At 55.6% G+C, this 20586-nt stretch overlaps 1 protein-coding gene across 1 annotated transcript in view; it reads right to left on the bottom strand.

The window, feature by feature from the left end:
- TRIM62 (tripartite motif containing 62) overlaps positions 1–18660 on the bottom strand; it is a 29327-nt gene extending 10667 nt beyond the window's left edge. The window contains exons 1-4 of the mRNA XM_081818022.1: positions 17621–18660; positions 6007–6102; positions 1445–1701; positions 574–689 (exon numbers count right to left, since the gene is read on the bottom strand). Of these exons, the coding sequence (XP_081674148.1) occupies positions 574–689; positions 1445–1701; positions 6007–6102; positions 17621–18028 (877 nt within the window). The 5' untranslated portion in view covers positions 18029–18660. The remainder of the gene's footprint in view (positions 1–573; positions 690–1444; positions 1702–6006; positions 6103–17620) is intronic.
- Between the last annotated feature and the right edge of the window lie 1926 nt (positions 18661–20586).

Raw genomic sequence — 20586 nt, forward strand, 5'->3', positions numbered from 1 at the left:
CATGGATCACTCTCCTTCTTCCTTCAGGCCTTTACTTCTATGTTTCCTTACTGGTGAGATCCTTTAACCGGGCCTTCTACCTAAAATCACTATCTGACCTAACATCCCCTAGCTCCCTTCCTTATCTTTTATCTTTCTCTAATGAACTATGGATTTCACTTATTAATTTCATTTTCTCTCTCCCTATGATGTAAGATCCATGAGGGCAGGGACTTTTGCCTGTTTTGCTCACTGCTATGTCTCCAATACCTAGAATAGTGCATGCTGTGATATGTGTTGTAGGATGGATGAATGAACTGCCTAAGGCCTCAGTCTCTTCATCTGGAGAATGGACATACTAATGGCCTCATGATGGCTGTATGAGGATTCACTGAGCTGAGTGATCGTGCGGGTACCCAGCACAGGCCCTAGAAGACGCAGGTGCTCAGCAAGAAACTCTCCTCCTCCCTCTGCCCTGCCCCCATGCTGTATTCAGAGCAGGCAGCTGGGTGCGGACGTAGCCCCCTAGCTCCTGCCTGTGTTAACCCTTGCCTCTTCCTGGGTGCTCTCAGGGACGGGCAGGAAGGACCTTACCTGGATGGATGTCCTGGAACAGGGACTTCCAGATGGTGTACTGCAAGGGGCCCGTGTACTTGGAGGTTGGGAAGTCTTCATAAGTCAGATTGGTCTCATGGATTTTCCCTTTAAGCCTGGAAGGAAAGCAGGACAGCAGGTTGCATTGGGGGCTGGAGTTTGGTCCCAACACTGGGGGCCCTACAGCCACCTTCGGGGCAGCTGACAAAGGGTGAGGTCACGTATGTCGAGTCTGCCAGCCCCAGAGTCAAGTGTCTGCTTATGCCACTTCCTCCATCTCTAGCCTCATTTTCCTCAACTTTAAAATGGGTACTGAGATAGCACCTGCCTTCCAGGCTTGTGGTGAGGATGACACGGCGTCATGTACGTAAGATGCTTACCACAGTGCTTGGCTCACGGTCAACGCCGAATACATGATGTTAGCTATCAGGCTTGATCATCAACAGACCAATAATGAAGTGTTATTATGAAAGGTGGCTCTGGGACCAGAGAGACATGCAGCTGAATCCTGGCTCTGCCAAATACTAGATGAGGGGCCTTGGCCAAGTGATCTAGCTTCTCTGTGCCTGTTCCTACAGGTGTGAAATGGGGATGGCGGCAGTAACTTGTCTCCAAGGGAGCTAAGAAGATTATAATAATATAAATATTATTTACTACCTACAATATCAATGTTATAAACAATATATGTTTGTAATATAAATAACGTTGCCCTCTAAGTAATATTCTATATGATTCTGCTTATTATATAGAGAACTATACAGCAGAAAGCCTCGTTAGCCCAGGCTCTGGCACACGGCCCCTGTCCCGGAACTGTGTGACGAGGATGGGGCTGACTGCGTTCTCCGCGAGCCACCCCCCGCGCCTCACTTACCGCTCAGACAGCGAGGCCACCCCGGCCAGGAAGGTGTGGCGGTCGGTCTCGGCCAGCCGCTCCTGCAGGATCTGGGCCCCCTCCTGCACCTTGCGCAGCTGCTGGCTGTAACGCTGGACTTTCTGCTCGATGTCCGTGAGCGTGCGCGCCGTGTCGGCCTCCAACTCCTCCAGCATCGCCTTCTGCCGCTCACGCAGCAGCCGGTGCAGCCGCTCGAACGCCTCCCCAATGGTGGTCCGCAAGCTTTTGGTGGAAGACTGTGGGGACAGTCATCAGGGGTTAGGCCAGCGGGAGCGGACGGGGGAGAGAGGAAAGGTGGGGGAGGGGCACGTGGAAAAGCTCCGTGGCAGGACCGGCTGGCATCGCCCCGGACAGCACATGATTCCACGTGCCCTTTAGGAAACCCACTGAGGCTTGAACTAGAGGGGCTGTGGCTTGAAAGACATCTGGGCGCAGCCTCTTCAGTCCTGGTGCCCCACGGGCTGGCTGGAGGGACAGAGCAGAGAAAGGCGTGAGGATGATGCCCAGCTTTCTGGCTTGGGGGTGGGAGGGACAGGGAAGCTGGGGGAGATGGGGTGGGCGGGGAGAAGAGGCTGAGGTCAGTCCAGGATACAGTGAGGTCTTTATTTGTAAAAAAAAGAAAAAATCACTCGTGGGGCTCAAGCAAAGATGACAAGGAGATCACAGATATCAGAGAGCTTTATAAACCGCAAGGTGCTGGGCAAAGCTTGGTGGTCACCCGCCCTGTCCTGCCGTCCTTGAGACCCTCCCCAAGCCCAGAAATCAGAGCTGGATGTTAAAGCCATGATCACAGGAGACAAGACTGGACTTGCCTACTTCTCTGCTCCCGCGGGCACTGCCGGACCCAGGAGGGGCCTGCGTGGTGAAGGGCACAGGCTTCAGTGCCCAACGGCCCGGGTGAGAATCCTGGCTCTGGGTCTCTAGCTGTGGCAACCTCAGTTGCCTAATGTCTCTGAGCCTGTTTTCTTATCTGTGAGAGGAGTAGCACAACCAGGGCGCAGGGGTCTGGGGAAGATTAAGCCGGGGCGTGTTCGCAAAAGGCATGGCATTGTTTGAGGTGCGGAGAAAGAGCCTGCTTACTGAGAGATGGCTTCTGAGCTGGGGCCGGCAGGACAGGCAGCAAGTCAACGGGGGATGTGGGGAGCAGTGCACGGCGGGACAACACGGGGTACAGAAGTGTGGCCAGGCTGCAGCAGTGTGCGGGACCTGCCTCTGTAATTTTACTTTGTGGGATTCTGGCTGGGAGTTCACAGAGTCAGAGACCCCGCTGTGTTCAGTGCCCAGGGCTCTGTGGGAGGCTTGACAAAGGCTCAATTAGGGCCAGTTCCCTCCTGTGGCGGCGGCAGGAAGAACTGCTGGCAGCGGGCCAGCCTCCCCGCGCATGCCCACCCAGAGCGCCAGGCAGACAAAGGGGGTGGAGGAGAGGCTGGGGATGAAGAGCCAGGCTGCCTGTGGCCTCCCTGAGCCCCTCCCCGATCCCTCAGGTTTCCGTGCGGGTCACAGGTGGAGAAGATGGGGCCTGCCCTCCCTGCACCATCTGCCGCTGCCCTCCAAGGACGCCCAAATCCCACAGCCACCCCTTCCGGCTCCTTCTCGACCCCTCCATGGCAGTGTTTGGCGCACCGGCCACCCTCTACCAGGTGCATGTTCTGGTTTGCCTCCCACCTCTGTGGCCGCTCCCTCTGGGCCAGCTCCTTCCGTTCTCACCTACATGCCCTCCTAGATGTTCCACCCCCACTGCTTTGAGGATGGCTCGCATGTCCTTATCCGTGGCCTTGCGTGTCTCCTGAGCACCACATTCATCTTTCCACCTGCCTCAACCACAGACTCCTGGGATCCCACAGGCCATCCAGCTCTCTTGGTCCGTAAGTCAACTCTGTGTCTTTGGCAACAAACTCAACGCCACAGTGACCCTTCTAATGTGCAAAGTGGGTCAAAGCCAATGCTGTTTAGGAACCTTTCTTGGCTCCTTGGTAACTGGAAAAAGACTAAATTCCTTAGCCCGGCATTCAAAGTCCTCAGTCTGATCCCAGCTTACCTCTCTAGTGCCATTGTGCTGCTATTCCACCTGCCTAGAATGGACCACCCCCAAAACAAACTCTATTCAACAGGCAAACTCCTACTCAACCTGCAAGACCCAGATTGAAAGCTACCTCCTCTGTGTCATCCTCCCTAACTTTTTCAGGCAGTGAAATAGTTAAATGTCTCCAGAGTATTTTGTAAATATTCCTAGTACACAGTCTCACATTTTATGTGGCTCCAGCTAGTAGACAAACCCCCAAGGGTAAGACTGATGTCTTTCCCAGCCTTGCACTTCCCGTGCCCATCCCAGGGCCTGGCACAAAGCTGGCAGTCAGAATCTGCTTGAGAGGTGGAGGGAAGAGTCTTGCCAAAAACTGCTCTGCAGAGGTGGGTGCAGACTCCATCTTCTTTTTAGGACGGGGGTCTAGTGTCTCCAGGACAAAAGAGGATGGGTAGGAAAAGGGGGAGAGGCAAGGAGAGGGTAGCTCAAAAGTGGAACATCAGAGTGACAGGCAATCACGGGGGCTTCAGGTATGTCCCTGAAAGGTCTTCCCAACCTACATGTCTTGCTGACCACAAAGCCATAGATCTGGATGAGGACCTCCCAGCTTGGGGCAGGAATATGCGCTAGGTTCTGACAAATTGGACAGTAAGCTCCCAATTAACCACTCATTAGCTGTGGGGCCTTAGGCTGGTTCCTTAACATCTCTGTGCCTCAGTTTCCTTGCCAATTAAAATAGAGATAACATTCCTGCCTCAGAAGGTGTCCCCCTCACATCACACATACAGTCATCTGTTCTACAACTATTTATTGTGTGGGAGGCACTGTGCTAGGTTCTGGGGAGTCCTGCTGTCACAGAGGTGACATTCTGTGGGGTTCAGTGAGACAATGAACAGGAAACACAGTTACCAGCTCAACTGGCGTGCCCCATTTATTCTAGATTTTTCTAGGGCAGAGCCACTCCCACCCCACCCCCAACCCCTTTGGTGCTGTGGTTGGGAAAGCAGCCCCTACCCCAGCCCACCACATCCCTGGGAACACACCGGGGATCGGAGGAACTGGGGCCAGTTCAGAAAAACACCCTGCCAAGAAAGCGTCACTTGGTCAGCACCGACCAAGGAAAACATTGGGCCCAGGGAGGGAGATCAGACAGGCCCTCAGGCCGGGCCATTGGAGGGACAGGCGCTGCAGGAAAACCGAGTCAGGCACCAGGTGAAATATGACCTCCAAAGCATCCATAGGCATTTCTTGTATAAACACCCCAGTCCAGACAGGAAGCAGGGCTGGGGGAACTGGAGGGGGAGGTGGCCCCACAGGACCCCCCAGAGGTAGACAGATGGACAGGAAAGCAGGGGAGGAAAAGGTCAGTGGAGAAAAACAATGGGGAGCGGAGAGAAGAGAACGCTGGGGAAAAACTAGACCATAATATTCGCTCTCATTCACATAGAGGCTTCCATTTGCTTCTCTTCACCTGAGGGTGCAGAATCACCAGGCAGATAGGGAAACTGAGGCTGTGGAAGGCAAATAGGCTAGCGTCCTCTGTTTCTCATCTATGGCCTGCTGAGGGTCCTGCCCGCAGGCATTCCAGAACGTTCTCTAAAGAAATGTTTGTCATGACCTCCCTGAGACCCCACATGGGTTGGTGGCCGAGCTGGGGCACAGATCTGGATCTCCAATGGCCTCTCCAGGCCCCAGGTGACCCCCAGAGGTCCAGAGCATTCTTAAGGCTCTAGTTCAGCTGCTGCTGGCAGTTGCACCTCTGCTAGTGAGCGGGGCCAGACTGAAATCAACGTAGAGCTTAGCAGCTGGGCCTGGGTCCCCAGTTCCTGGTCCCAGAAAGGGCAGAAATCAAAGCAAGCCTTGTCCAGTTGGTGAGACATCAGTGCGGGGAACTCAGAGGAAGGCCCTGGGATCCAGAATTTCAGGGCTAGAAGGAGCCTGGCAGGGTCTCCGGTGGACAGACGGGAAGAGTGGGGGGTCAGAAAAGGATGCAGTTTACCCAAAGTCACACAGCCAGTTAGTGGCTGGATCAGAATCCAGGGCCTCCCTCTCAGGTCCAGAAAAAGCCTTTCTTTTCAAACCATTGCAGCCAGAGACTACAGGGATTGGCCCTACTTTGCAGTAGAGTCCATATCCCCACCGTCTGCCTAGTGATACCAAGGCTGGGCCACAAATCATCAGGAGGGCTTCCAGGGAACAGGCTCAGGGTTGGCTCCTGCGGATTGCTCCCTGGTCCCACCTCACCTTCCACTCAGAGCAGGACGGGAGAAAGGGCCCCACCCTTAAACCCCAAATCCTTTCCCTCAGTCCTAGGAGTGGGTCTCATTTACCTTCATGGAAGCTCCAGCCTCTGTTCCACGGCCCCCAGCCCCGCCCTTCTCATAATGGGTCTGGTACCTTTAAGCCCCGCCCCTCCTCAGGCCCCGCCCCGGACAGATTTGGCACCTTTAAGCCCCGCCCCTCCGCCCAGAGGGCCCCGCCCCCCGCAGGCCCCGCCCCCGCGCCGGGCCGGGCTCACCTTGGTCTCGGCCAGCTGTCGCTTCAGCAGCTGCAGCGCCTCGGTGTGCTCCCGCTCGCTGTCCTGAAGGGCCTGAAGCTGCTCCTTCAGCTCCCTCTGGAACAACACAAGGCCTGGATGCGGGGCCCGGGCCACACCGCCGCCGCGCTGCCGCGCCCCGGCCCAACACCGTCCTCCCCGCACAGTTCAACAACCCCCCAGTCTCCCAGATACCCGGGCTGCCTTCATCTTTCCATCTTTCATCTGGAGGTTTGCGACAGCCTCCTCTCTAGGAGCTTACGGTCTCCCTGTCTCCAACCCGCCCTCACATACATTCGGCCCCAATTCGGCCCCAGCCTGATTTGCGGGCGGGGACTCCCGGCTTAGCCTCCTCGGGTGGGTACCAAGGCCGTACCACTGTGCTCCGCTTCGACTCACGCGTCCAGTGGGCTGGGCGCTGTTCTCAGGCCTGTGCTTGAATTGGGTCATTTAATCCTCTCAATAACACAGAAGAAGGCACTATTAATACCTCCATTTTCCAATGGAAAAATTGGTACAGAGAGGTCATGAAACTGGCCCCAAAGCATGCAGCCAAGCAAGTAAGGGTAAAACCATAAGTGGACCATGATCTTGACGTCAGGTGGGTGACATGGTTTCTACAGTGATGACACCCATGACAAACAGTGACAAAAACCCATACTACACAACATATGGAAACCTTAAGAAAGGCCACGAGCAGTATTACTGATTTTTCCTTTGCCTCAGGTTCCAGTAGGGCTCAGCATGACGCTGCTAGTGATTTTGTTTTTATTTAAAAATTTGATATTTTGTTCATCATGGGTTTTTTTTTTTTTTAAAGATTTTATTTATTTATTTGAGACAGAGAGAATGAGAGACAGAGAGCATGAGAGGGAGGAGGGTCAGAGGGAGAAGCAGACTCCCCGCCGAGCAGGGGGCCCGATGCGGGACTGGATCCCGGGACTCCAGGATCATGACCTGAGCCGAAGGCAGTCGCTTAACCAACTGAGCCACCCAGGCGCCCCGGGTTTTGTTTTTTTTTTTCTGCTTTAATACTGATATTTTAAAGATTTTTTTAAAATTTATTTATTAGAGAGAGAGAGAGTGAGAGAGAGAGCGCAAGAGGGGGAAGGGTTAGAGGGAGAAGCAGACTCCCCGCCGAGCAGGGAGCCCGATGCGGGACTCGATCCCGGGACTCCGGGATCATGACCTGAGCCGAAGGCAGTCGCTTAACCAACTGAGCCACCCAGGCGCCCAATATCGATATTTTAAAATTGCATTAAGTATTACCCATCTCAATCACTGAGTTTTGGGGTGCCTGCTTCAATGCTGCGCCTCACCCTCGTGCCACACCTGTCTCCACCATCCCTCTCCCCTCAATCCCATGCAGCCAAAGCGGCCTTCGTCCTGTTGCTCTGACACGGGCTTGTCTCTGCCTCATGATTTTGCCCTTGCTGCTTCCTCCGGCCAGTGCACTCCACTCAGATTTTCTCCCGGTGATTCCTTTGTGTCATTGACATATCAGCTCAGATGCCACCTCCTCAGGGAGGTCTCGCCGGACCACCCCATGTACAGCATCATCCCCTACACCCTCTGTCCCACATCCTGCTTCGAGGTCCTCCTAGCGCCTTCTGCTGTCCGAGATGCTCTTGCTCACTTGTTAGTGTGTTTACCGCTCGTCTCCTCCACCAGACTGTGACTATCATGAGGGCAGGAGTCCTGTCTGGCTTGTTCATTGTTGGATCCCCAGTGTTTAGAACAGTGCCCAGCACACAGTAGGGCCTCAATGAATATTTGTCAAATGAATGAATGTGGTATTGAGGTGGGTACACCCGTGACAGGGCCAGCTGTCTGCACGTACTGGGCAGTTAGCTCACTGTATCATTACTAGTTCTCCTGTCTGTCCCTAGTGCCCTTCCCCCCCATGAGCCCATGAGTCCTGCAGGGCGGGCCCTTACCAGTCACTGCTCTCTATCCCCCGTACCCATCAACGGCCTGACACTAAGATGGGGCTCAAGGAAGTTTGCTCTGTGGAAACAGCCTCTGAGCAGGACCTGGGTTTTCCAGTCAGCCTGGGCTGTGAGAGATGCCAGGCAGCTGACTTACCCGTTCACCCTCACCTCCCTCCTACTCACTGAGCTCATCAGAGCAGGGAGGACCCTTGGAAAACATCTGGTCCAACTAATTTTACAGATGAGGTAGCGACACGGGAAGATGGTCATGATGACACGCTAAGGGAAGCATGCAGAAATTACCTTTGCTTACTATCCCTTAGTCATGCAACAAATATTTACCGAGCAACTCCTCTGTGCTAGGCACTGCTGAGGCTCTGGGGATACAGCAGAGAGTGCGACAGACAGTCCCTACCCACAGGGACCGTCCAGTGTGGTGGGGAAGAGAGATAACGAGCAAGGAAAATAACAAAAGAACCAGGTGACTCCGGGTTATGGTCTGTGCTCTAGAGAAGATAAAGCAGTGCGGGATGGGGGCGAGTTTGGGGGAAGGTGGTCAGGGAAGGCTTCTCTGAGCTGTCACCTGAGATGACACAGTGGCAGGATGAGGAGGAGCCAGCCTTGGAAACAGGAGTTAGATGGGACACTGGGGGCAGCTCGTGCTGTGACAGCAGAGAGCTCCCACGGACAGGACCCCTGCAACTGCGGGAGCCGCCTCGGGCCATGAGGTAGCTGTACAGATGGAAGTCCAGAGAGGCAGGAGGAGGAAGGAACCTGGGTCCCTGATGACTGATCGAGGAGGCAGGCCTGCCTCTTCCTCCTGGACCCTGGGAGCAACAGAACACTCCTTTGCCCATTCCACAAACATGCGCGGAGGTCTCCTTGGGCCCACACGGTGCTGTGTCAGCAACAGGCAGAGGGATGCCTCAGGAGGGGTGCAGATGAGTTGGGGGGCAAGACAGGGACACATGCGTTAACATGACAGAGAATGCTGGAATAGGGTTAAGGGACACCAGACTTGCTGCTCTTCCCAGGTCCCCATCTCAGCGAAGGCCACCCCCATCCCTACTGCCATCCAAGTGAGAAAGCTGGGAGTTATCCTGGACACTGCCCGCCCACCAGGGCAACGGGTCATCAGGTTTGTCTTGCCAGTTGTCTCCTGTCTACACCCACTGCCCCTGGTTTGGTTTTCACCCCTGCTTTTCTGGACTGTGACCCTAGGCTCCCCTCTGCCCCTGCGCGTTCCAAGTGCCCCACAGAGCAGCTGGAGGGACTTCTCTGGGACAGATCTGTCCACGCTTCTTCCCCGTGCCCCACTGCAGCATTCCCACGGTGTCTGGGAAGACGGCCACGAAGCTTGAGCGTGGCACTCAAGGCCTTCACCCCTGGCCCCAAACTTCTTCTCCAGCCTTGTCTCTTGGTCCAGACCCGCACTGTCCAACAAAGCAGCCACCAACCACATGCGGCTACTAAAGTTAACATGGTTTGAAATGAAATAAAACTGAAACTCAGTTCCGCAGCCGCACCGAGGTGTTGGGTTACACGTTTCAAGTGCTCAAGAGCCACATGGGACCGGTGGCTAATGTCTCAGACGGCACAGATGTGGAGCACCGGGAACCGTCTGGTCAAACCCTCTGGAACTCTCTAACAGGAAACTGAGGTCCACGAAAAGGGACTGACTGGTCCGGGGCCGCACAGCTTGACAGAGGAGAGCCAACCGGAAAATGCACGGCCGGCAGAAGGGAGACACAAAACAGGAAGCTCTACGGGGCAGAGCTAGCTCGGAAGAAGGGCCGTGCTGAGGTTTGGGTTCACAGGCGCATGTCACGCAATTCTCACAACCACCTCATGAGGTGAGTGCCTTTATCACCTCCATCTCACGGAGGGGGAAACAGAGGCTCAGAGAGGTCAGACAGCTTGCCTCAGGTCACACAGCTCTGTTTCCAAATCTGTAAAGTGCAGCTAATATCAGTGTTGGCTCTGTGGTTGTGAGGATCCGATGACTTCATTCATGCCCTGACACGACGCCCAGGGTACACTCAGTCACTCTTGGCTGCTGTCACGGTCATCATCATCATCCCGATGACATGTGAGACAGGGAGTCAGAACTGGCAGAGTGTCCAGGAGAGACTTTATTTCTGATGGAAAGCCCAGGGAAGATGGATGGATGCGCAGGGTTCCTTCGGGTCTCCTGGGTGGGGCCAGAGCATCCCAGGTGGACAGACTAGTCGGGCAGGGGCACACCTGGTGTGTGCAGGAAGTGGGGGGCAGGTGGGGATGACGGGAGCCAGGTCTGGACAGGTGGGTGGAGTCCCAAGCTGGGAAGGCCAGTGGGGCTAGCTGGGGTGAGAGCAGGGGGTGGGGGAGGCCTTGAAGGTCAGCTTGGGGGAGCTGGACTCTGCCGGCCCCATCAGAGCAGGACCATGTCAGGAGGGGGGGAGTCGGGAGGGACAAACCTCAGAGGGCAGAGCCGCAGCTCTGTGCCCCTTCCTTTGGGGACGAGCACAGTTAGGGCTGGCGCAGACCTGAGTAGCAATTATGCAAATGTCAGCTGAGAGGCTCTGGGGCTCCCATAGGTTTGGAGAGGCCAGGACTGGGGCAGCAGCTCGGGGTGGGGGGGAGGACAGAGAACCAGGGTTCCTATGCTCCCCAGGCCAGACAGCCCCTCCTGTGGGGCCACCCCTCTCCCAGCCTAGAGGGCAAAGCTGCTGCAGGAAGCCATCTCCTGAAGGCTTCAGGGACCCTTCTCACCCCCCCAAGCAGTGCTGCCCAGGGCAGATAGCGTGAACTCTGGATTCGAGTCCCGGCTGGATGACCTTGGGCGGATCACCTCTTCCCCTCTCAGGGCCCACCTCTCAGAGCCTTATCTGTAAAATGGGCATCAGAGTCACCCATGGGGTTGGGGTGGGACTAAATAAGATGATCCCGAGAAAGGGCCACGTAGGTGCCCAGGCCCCCTCCCCTTCTCCACGCTCCGATACCACTCTCTCTCCTGCTCTGACCCAAGGACACCAGAAATCTCAATATGGCCAACTGAACTTGCCCCACCTTCTTCCTCTCCCCCATCCCTCTCCCACGCCCAGAACCCTTGATGCTCCTGCTCCCCCCTGACAGGCCTGAACTCTTGCATGTCCTCTCTCTCTTTGAACCCCACCCCTCCCAGATCTTCCCGGACCACCCGCAGTCTCTTGCAAGGCCTCCTCGCTGCTCCCCTTGCCCCCAGGCTCTCCCAGCCCTCCAGCTGCCCACTGCCCATCCTGCAGGCCTGACCAGGCCCCGCTTGCTGGCTCAAACCAGGTCCTGGCTCCCCAGCGTCTCCAGGAATGAATCCAAGCTCCTTGGGGTAGGGATTTGAGAGTGGGCCCATGCAACCTCACTCTCCCATTCCTGCCAGGCCCCAGACGCCCTCCCCTCCGGCCACAATTACCCACCCACTCATCTCCAGGCCTGTCCCTGGGCTGACAACCTGAGTTCCAGTTCCAGCAACACTTACTGGTGCCGTGGCAGTGGGCACAGTTTCTGAACCTCAGTTTCCTCAAAACAGGGCAATGCGACTCACCGCACAGGTGTGCGTGAGGATTATCAGCCATAGTGCTGCCCTGTCCCTGCCCCTGCCCCCGGGCAATGGAGGCCGTGGATGGCTTTACCCCTGGTGTCCACAATGTCTTCTCTCTCTGCCCTCAGCTCAACCGTCAGCCCCACGGAGGCCTGGACGACTCTCAGTTACAGCCAGAGGAGCCGGGGCCGTGACGCCGCGGTCGATGGGCCTGGCTCCCCCGCCCCCCCCCCCCCCACAGGCACTCTCTGGGGCCCAGCGCACGGCCTGGCCCCCAGCGGCCGCAGCAGGAGTGCTGACTGAAGAAATTACTGAGTGAATCCCTAATTCCAGATGGACCCCACCTCCAAATCCTCCACACCCACCCCAGTGTCCAAGCAGAGCTCAGGGTCCGCAAAGGAAATGAGGCTGTGCCACGGTTTCTGAGGCCCCTCTGCGGCCGGATGCTGCATGAGGCAGTCAGGATGTCGGTGAGGAGGCTGAGTTCTGGGTCAGACAGACCGGAGTCTGAGCTCCCAGCTCTGGCTCCCGCCTGCACCCGTCTTGCAGCCTCCCACACCCACTCCATCTTGGGCAAGTTACTGAACCGCTCAGCCTCAACGTCTTCATCTGCGAAGTGGTGCTGGTGCAAGCCCCACACAAGGAACTGGGAAAGGAGAAAGGATTTCGTGGCCGTCCCAGCACCTAGGTCACAGCCAGTGCCTGATGAGGGCTGGCTGGTGTTTTCCTAGAGTTGTTCTTCTTTCTGTTGTTGTCTCTGCCCACCCGAGCCTTTGCCTTCTGTGAAATAAATGTCCCGAGGCGGCCCAGATTCAAGTTCCTACACTGTGGCCTGTGCCTAGCCAAGGTGTCCTGGATGAACATTCCTGGCAGCCCACGGACACCTGTGAGGAGGGAAGCGGGGATGCCAACAGCAAGCCCGAGTTTGACTCACTGCCAGCCTCCACGGTCCCTTCCGTGGAGGCTGCTCTTTTGCACGTAAATCCTGTCCTCTGCTGGGAGAAGGGACAGCAGAGGCTGCCTCCTTGGAACAAACAACCCGGCTGCTTCCCTGTCCGAGGCGCCAAATAAAGCAGCTTCACAGCCGTTAGCTGTCTGGACCGGCAGCGAGTCTCTCTCCCTCTTTATGCAGCAAGGGGACAGTCTTGTTGTTACTTCGATCTCCCAGGCTGGGAAAGGCTGAGAGGAGGCAGTGCCTTCTGCTCAGCTGGAAGAAGCTGGAGCCAGGATCTGAACCCAGTCCCCTCACCCCGCCCTTTCCCCCACGTGGCTGCCTCTTGGAGGCTCTGGGTCACCACGCCCAGCTCGTCGGGGCTCCCACCCAAGGCTGGTGCGGCACCATCTCCCCTGGCAGGACAGAGGCCTTGGGAAAGGCTCCAGTGGTCACATAAGGCCTGGAGGGGGTGGCTGGGACTGAATGTGATCCCTTCTCTGGAGGCATGGAAGCTGAGGTCTCAGGCCAGAGAGCCGGATGCATGTCTGACCAAGATGACATCCAGCCACCTGCCCTCAGGGCATCAGCTAGCACAGACAGTGTCCTTAGCCTGACCCTGTGTTGAGTTCTTGAAACACAAAGACAGGCAGCATGGGGGAGGTGGGGAAAGGTTGGGGGGGGTGGGTACTACCTGGCCCTCAGAGGTAGCTGGGAGGCTGAGTGGCCCAGTCAGACTGGCTCCTAATCCTGCCCCTGCTGCCTCCCAGCTGGGTGACTGAACAAGGCACTCAATTCCTCTGAGCCTGTTTCTTTATCTGGAAAAGGAGTAAATGACAGGACCCACTCGACAGGGTTTTATGAAGATTAAATGAGGTAATACAAGAAAAGTGCTTAGTCTAGTCCCAGGCAATGCGCCAGGGCCCAATAGGTATTGGCTGAGAAGCTCCAAACCCTTCTGAGATGGGGCTCCCTCCCTCCCTTTGGCTCTGCGGTCCAATGCTCAGCAGTGAAAGAACAAGGTGAGGGGGGGAGGCAGGCACACACGCATACACCCGCTCACATGCTTTTACACAATAAAAATTCGAAGAATCACAAAGCAATTCTAACCATGTTTTTCTATGGGGTGAGATTATGGGGGGGGGACTTTAACTTTTATATTACATAGCTCTGTTGATTATGTTAATTTTATAATCAGAAAACAATCCCTTAAAAATTGTTGTGTGCTACTCAGTGGCAGGCACAGTATCAGGCACTTTTGATACAGCATCCCTAACCCTTAGAACATCCTTCCCAGGGAGGTCATCTTATCCCCATGTTATAGATGAGCAGTGGGGGAGGCTTAGAGAAGTGAAGTGACCTGACCAAGGACACACAGCTCATCAATGATGATGTTAGGATCTGACCCCAGTATTGGAATCAAGTTCAAAGCAATTCTGCTTTGGCAGGTCAGGGAAAGCTTCATGGAGGAGGTGACATTTGAGCTGAGCCTGGAAAGCTGAGTAGAGCTTCTCTAGGCCAAGGTTCTCAACCAGGGGTGACTCTGACCCAGGAGACATTTGATGAAGTCTGGAGACGTTTTTGGTTGTCACAGCTTGGTGGGGTGGGAGGGTGGAGGGGGTGAGGGGAGTGGGAAGCGCTGCTGGTTAGCGCTAGTGGTCAGAGGCCAGGGATACTCCTAAACATTCTACAGTGCACAAGATTGCCTTGCACACAAAGACTTACCTGGCCCCAAATGTCAATAGCGCACAGTATGATAACATACTACAGCTGTCATTTACTGAGTGCTTACTATGTGCCGAGTGCAGTACTAAGTTCTTGCAAATGCCATCTCATTTCATCCGCCCCCATTTGCCGTCAATGAGGGACTCGAAGCTCAGAGGTGGAAGTAACTCTTCTAAGGCCACACTGCCAGAAAATGGTAGCACCAGGACTGAAGCTGCCCAGTACAAAGCCAGAGTTCTTCACCTTTCTGCTCTGCTGCCCCCAGGATTTATAATAAATGTAAAAGCTGCAGGCCAGCCGCTAGGTGGGATGTGAGGAGACTCCAGCTGAGCCCAGGCACAGCCTCCTGTTGGCCTCGGGCCTGGGGCAAGGTCTGCTCCCTCCTCCTCTGCCACTGCCCCATCTGTCAAGTGAGGGTTGCACCAAAAGATCTCCAAGGCCCTGCAGCTCTGAGTCTGTTATTCTTCAGGAAAGGGGCCCAAGCCCAGGCTCTAGGAGAGCCGCGAGAGGAGGGGGTGTGCCGGGCAGGCTCAGCCTCATTCCCAGTGCACACGTAGTGAATGAGCCCTGCTCTGTTGATTATGTTACCCCACAAGGTGAGAGAGGCAGGTGGGGTGGGGAGTGGCTTGACCCTCACCCAGGAGTTCCCCACTCCAGGGTGGAAGGCATGTTTCTCTGCCACCTTCTTGCCAAGCCCAAAGGAGGAGCCAAAGCAAGGTCTCCTCTCAGGCAAGAGAGGCTGGGCTGGGCATTTGCCCAGCTGGGCACGTGAGGTCTCACAGGTAGAAGGAGAAAGGATGGGAGGGGGCATGCTGACCCAGCTCCTCCCCTGTGCCAACCATCTCAAACAGCAGTTCACTTCAGGTCAGCCTCCTGAAATCCTGGTAGGAGAGAACCATTGTGACCCCAGTCTACAGACCAGAGCATCAAGGCTTACATGAAGGGACTTGCCGAGTCACACAGACAGGGCTGAAGGAAGGTTTGGAGCCCAAGTCTATCTGACCACAGGATAGTGCACTAGAAGGTAGGTGAGTGGCCGTCTTGTTCTTTTCACCGAGGAGTAAAAGTGTTTCAATAACATTTAGAGAAAATACACATTTAATTTCTCCTGCATTCCCCAGGACATGGAATGGATTGCAAAAAACTGAAAACACAATTGTTCTGATTTCCTGGTTTGCATTCAGGGGAACCCAGGCTCAGAAGGCAGAGGCCTCTCTAGCTAGAAAGTAGACAGGGAGAGGAGGAGCTAAGCGGCAGAGGAGGGATCTGGCCTGGGGCAGGCGGAGCTTTCTAGCCTGGCTCTCTCACTGTCTGGTAGTGTAGCTTTGGGCAAGTCCCATCACCTCTCTGGACCTCAGTCTCCACATCTATATTAGGAAGAGGTTGGACAGATGGTTTCAGACAGAGTCCCTTCAAACCCTCACCACCTGCACCCAGCCGTGTCAAAGGTTCTCCCCTTCCTGTTTATGTGACTTCACAGATGGAGAGATGGGGATACCAGGGCCCGGCACAAAATGCTCTGGGGATGGAGGGCCGATGCCAGCCTGTGCAAGCTCCCAGAGCCCCCAGTTCTTGCTCTCCATCCTCAAAAAGCCAGACTGGGAGGAAGTCAGCCATGGTTTGGGGATGAAAAGGGCAGGGAGGGAGAGATGGTGAACATGGGGCCATTTCTCCTGGGCCAAGGGTCATCCACAGACATCTGCTAAGTGCAGGCTGGCTTGCAGAGACTCATGTTGGTTGGGGGGGGCGGTGCGGGAGGACACCTCCTACAACGTAGGGGAAAGTAGTTATTTAGCTCCTGCTTAAGCATCTCAAGGGCCAGGGAGCTCACTGCCTGCCAAGTTAGTCCACTGCATATTAAAAAAAATGAGTGAAAGATCTGCTTCCAAAGGCTCCAGTCTGGGACTGCTCAGGCCAGAATTGGTCATTCACTCATTCATTATTCAAACTTTACTGATGAGTACTGACGTGCCAGGCTTTCGGGCCATAGATATGATGAATTACAGACTGTCTCTGCTCTTTGGGAACTGTGTGCTAGACTGGTATCCTAAGGCCAAAGATACAGGACTGGTGGATTGAAATGGTTTAGGTGGAGGTAAAGATTCTAGACTTCCAGGCTGAAATGAGCTTGGGTGCCATTCTAGTAAACACATTAAATGGATTTCTTTGCTACAAGATTTCTTCAAACCTTTAATATGCAAAATGTACATGGAGAATCCTCCAAGGGGGCATCGAGAATATACTATATTCCCCAATATAGCTGATCTTGGAACACTACTTTTTAAAACAGCACACTTATTAACAGAGGATATTTGAGGAAATGCAGCCCTAATGCCTTTTTTTTTTTTTTTTTTTTTTTGCCAGGGGAGCTTGGGGAAGCCTTACACTGAGAGGACATTCGAGCAGGGCTTTGAGAACTGAGTAGGAGTTGGTCAGTGAAGATGGGAATGTTTACGGGAGATCATTTATAGTCCTGGGCTGACTATGCTCAGGTTACCCTGCATATACTGTTTCATTTAGTCTTCAAAGGTCTTGATAAGGGTGACAGAGCCAAGGAGGTCATCAAAAGCCTCTGGAGACTCCCAGAGATCCACCCCCTTCCCTTTTCTTGAATCACCCCACTTCAGGTCCTTATTCTCCAAATCTTGAGTCTTAAGTCCTGTTCCCACCGTCAACCTGGACTCTCCTCTGGTTTAAACCCAAAATAGTTTCTTACAGTACCTGGACTTGATCCCAGCTTTAATCCCTCACACACCCTGGCCTAGGCCTTGGCACCCAAACTCACCCTCTCTGCAGTTTAGATGGCCATAACTTAGACCCTCTCTCAGATTTCACCCTGCCTGCCCAGCGCAATCTAGCCCTGGTACTAACCCCCTAGGTCCTGATGCACACCTGATTGAGACCCGCCCCGTGGTGCCCCAAGCCTGCCCCTCAGCTACCCCAAACAGTCCTGACCCATTCCCGGACGGCGGCCCCGCCCCCTGTCTAGACTTGATAGTGTTCCCATTCCCATCTGCGTCTTCGTCCCAACTCTGTCCTGAACCATTCATTTGTGGACCCTGCCTTCAGGTCCAGGCCCCTGACCCCAGACAGTAGCCCTCCAGCTCTGATTCGTCCCCGTCCCCAACCCTGCCCCAAGCCCGTACCTGGGCCAGCTCTGATCTCACTGGTGCCGGCCATGCGACTCCATGGGTGACCCCTCCCCAACCAAGGACCCACCCCCACTTCGGGTCTGTCTCAGACGCGGCCAGACGCGACGGCCCTAGGCCCCGCCCCTATCGCCCCGCCCTCTCATCGCGGCCCCGCCCCGTCCCCGTCCCGTACTAATTCTGATAGGGCTCTGACCCTGCCGGCGGCCCCGCCCCGTGACAATTTTGACTAGGCCCAGCCCACGGTCCAGCCCTGACCCCGCCCCCGGCCCCGGCCCCGCCCCCGGCCGGCCGGGCAGCTCACCTGCAACTCCTCGAAGGCATCGTCGATGCCGGTGACCTGGTGCTGCTCGTGCAGCGCCGGCTCATCGCAGAAGAAGCAGAGCAGCGCGCGGTCCGTGAGGCAGAAGAGCTTGACCTTGTCGTGCGCCTGGCAGGGTCGCGCCGCGCGGCGCGCGTTGAGGATGGCGTCCAGCGGGAAGGCGCTGTAGCGCTCCACGATGTTGGCTAGCTTGAGGCTGGGCGCGAGCGCGGGCTCGGCGAACGTGCGCCTGCACTCGGGGCAGTCGCGGGCGCCCTGCGCCTCCTGCCTCACCCAGTGCTCAGTGATGCAGCGGCGGCAGAAGTAGTGCTCGCAGCCCAGGCTCACCGGGTCCTGGTAGATGCTCAGACAGATGGAGCAGAGCAGCTCGTCCTTGAGGCTGCACGCCATGGCGCTGGGGGCGGCGGAGAGGGGGCCCTGAGATGCAGGGGGGCGGCTGAGCGAGCGCGGCGCTGTCGGGGGCCGCACCGAGGGATGGGTGCCGGGAGCAGGCGGGGAGAGGCAAGAGTAGGAGCTACAGAAGGAAGGGGGGCTGTCCGGGAGGGAAGGGGGAGACGCGAGGAAGAGGTGCAGGGTAGAGACTAGTCGGGATGCGAGTCCAAGAAGGTGGTCTCGAGGTAGTGGGTGACTCGAAGCGATGGGTGCTGGAGGGAGGGGGCCTTGGTGTCTGAGGGAAGAGGCTCCTGGCAAGGAGGTTCTAGAGTAAGGGACAGTCTGAAGGGATGGGTGCTGGGAGAAGAGGATCCAGGAGGGGGGCGGAGGCCTTAGGGGGTGCTGAAACCCCGGGATGGGTGCAGTGGGGGGAGGGGGAGAAGCTGGGGATGGGGAATTCTGGGGAAGGGGGAAGCCAGGCGGAGCTGCGCCGCGGCTGTGCGTGGCAGAGGAGAGGAGGGGTGCGAGCAAGCTCAGCTGCCCGATCCCGGCCCCAAGACCCCGCCCGGCGTGGCCCCTTACCCCTGCCGGCTCAGCGGCCACTGCTCAGGTCCGAGCGCAGCCTCTCAACCCGGAACCAGCCGAGCGCGAGCTCCCGGCGGCAGTGACTCCCTCCCCGCCCCGCGGGCCGGGCCCTGGCGACTCCGCCCCTACGGCGGGCGGGGGAGAGGAGAGGCGGGGCCAGGCCTCCAGCCCGCGGACCCCCTCTCCGCCCCCACCGTTCCCCTACTCCCCCGGGACCGAAACCCAGCTGTTCCTTCAGGATCTGCACACAGAACAACGTGCGCGTGTCGTTTAGGGTCGCTGCGGCAGGTGAGGACAGCTAATTTAAGAGGATAACGAGTAAACAAGGAGCATCTTTCTGGATCATCGACTTGAAGATTTTGGAAAAATAGTATTTTTTAATAAAACAAGAAAGGATATGTCCTGTAATCTGTATAGAATACAACCTTTGCATAAAATGTAAAGATAAACTCGAGAGAATGCCTGCTTGCTTAGGGCAAGTTCAAGATTTCCTCTTCACTTTCTTAAGGAGTGCTTGGGGGAGAAGTTTAGAAAGTCCAGACCGGCTACTGTGTGACCCAAGGTAGCCTCCATTCAGTAAACATTTCCGGGGTTTTTATATTTTGTGTGTGTGTGTGTGTGTGTGTGTGTGTGTGTCTGCCCGCGCGTGCGTATGTGTTTGGCGGGTGGGGAGGGTGGAGCAGGAGAGAAGGAGAGAGTAATAGGAGACCTTATCTTGTATGCCAGATGGAGAGGGGATAAGGGATTTCTAGATAGAGGGGACAGCACAGAGGCGTGAAAGGGGAGGGCACTTTGAGGGAAGTGCAAGTAGTTCTATACTGTCGGCGGTGGGGTGGGGAAGGCAAGGAGTGGAGGGTGCTGTGGGTCACAGTAAAAGATTTCCTGGAGGCACTGGGCTTTCAAGCGGAGGAATGACTTGGTCTGGTGTGGGTTTCAGGGAGTCAGAGAGATGCTCCTTATTCCATCAGCAGGGTGAAGGCAGGGATCCTTTCTGATATGTCTGCATATGCGCAGTGCTTGGTACTCATTACAGCTGTGTAGCTGAGTAATGGCAACAAAGATGGAGGCTGCGAAAGAAAGACTGGCCCCAGTTAGATCACTGTTGTCACAGTGCCTGCAGGGGACCTGTGCTGGGGCTGAGACACTGGGGAAGGAGAGATGGCAAGGGTATTGAAAGTATAGACACTATGGAATTTAGTAATGGATTGGATATGGGCGTGAGAAAGAGACATTGATCATGGCTCCCCAGTTTCTGCCTTCTCCAGACATGCCTCCCCTGGAGTTAAACTTTACTGAGGTACAATTTAAGAAACAGTTCAAAGTTTACTCCTCTGGGCTGTTTACGTACCCTCCAGATCCTCACCTGGTCCCGTGCCACCATCATTGCCAGAAATGAGTTGGTAACTCATGCCAAACCATTCCTCCACTTTTCCTTGCAGTCAAAGTCTGATTTTGTTCAGGTGAGTCCCTTCCCCAGGTGACCAAGGGAAGGCTGGCCTCAGCCCAGTCTAGGAGGAAGTCCCCTTTTGGCTCAAGTCCATTGTGATGGTTGCATTCTTCTTGCCAGTGATAGTTTGGGCTTGGACATGTGACACAGATCCAGCCTGAAAAACCTAGAGGTCAAGCCTCTGGTGGGGAGGCGACTTCTGCTAAGGATCTCTTCCCTTTCAAAAACTCTGCCCCCTTTCCTGATCGTGTATGTGTTTGGTGGTGATGGTTGGAGCTGCAGCAGCGAACTTGCTCCCAGTCTGAGGATGCAGCCAACACATGACTGAGGCTGGGAGAGTCCTAGGGAAGAAGGGCTGGTGCTCTGACGCAGGCATAGACTTTTGGATATATGAGGTGGCCCACCTTATTGCTTAAGCAAGTTGAATAGGGCTGTGCTTTCCGTTGGCAACCAAAAGAATCCCATATAACACACCAATATGCATACCCAATATATTTTTTTTTTTGTAAGGAGGGGAGCGTCTAAATTATTGAAGTATTTGAAG

This window comes from Leptonychotes weddellii, chromosome 4, assembly GCF_054177405.1.
Source record: "Leptonychotes weddellii isolate Sample4059 chromosome 4, ASM5417740v2, whole genome shotgun sequence".
Classification (NCBI taxonomy): Eukaryota; Metazoa; Chordata; class Mammalia; order Carnivora; family Phocidae; genus Leptonychotes; species Leptonychotes weddellii.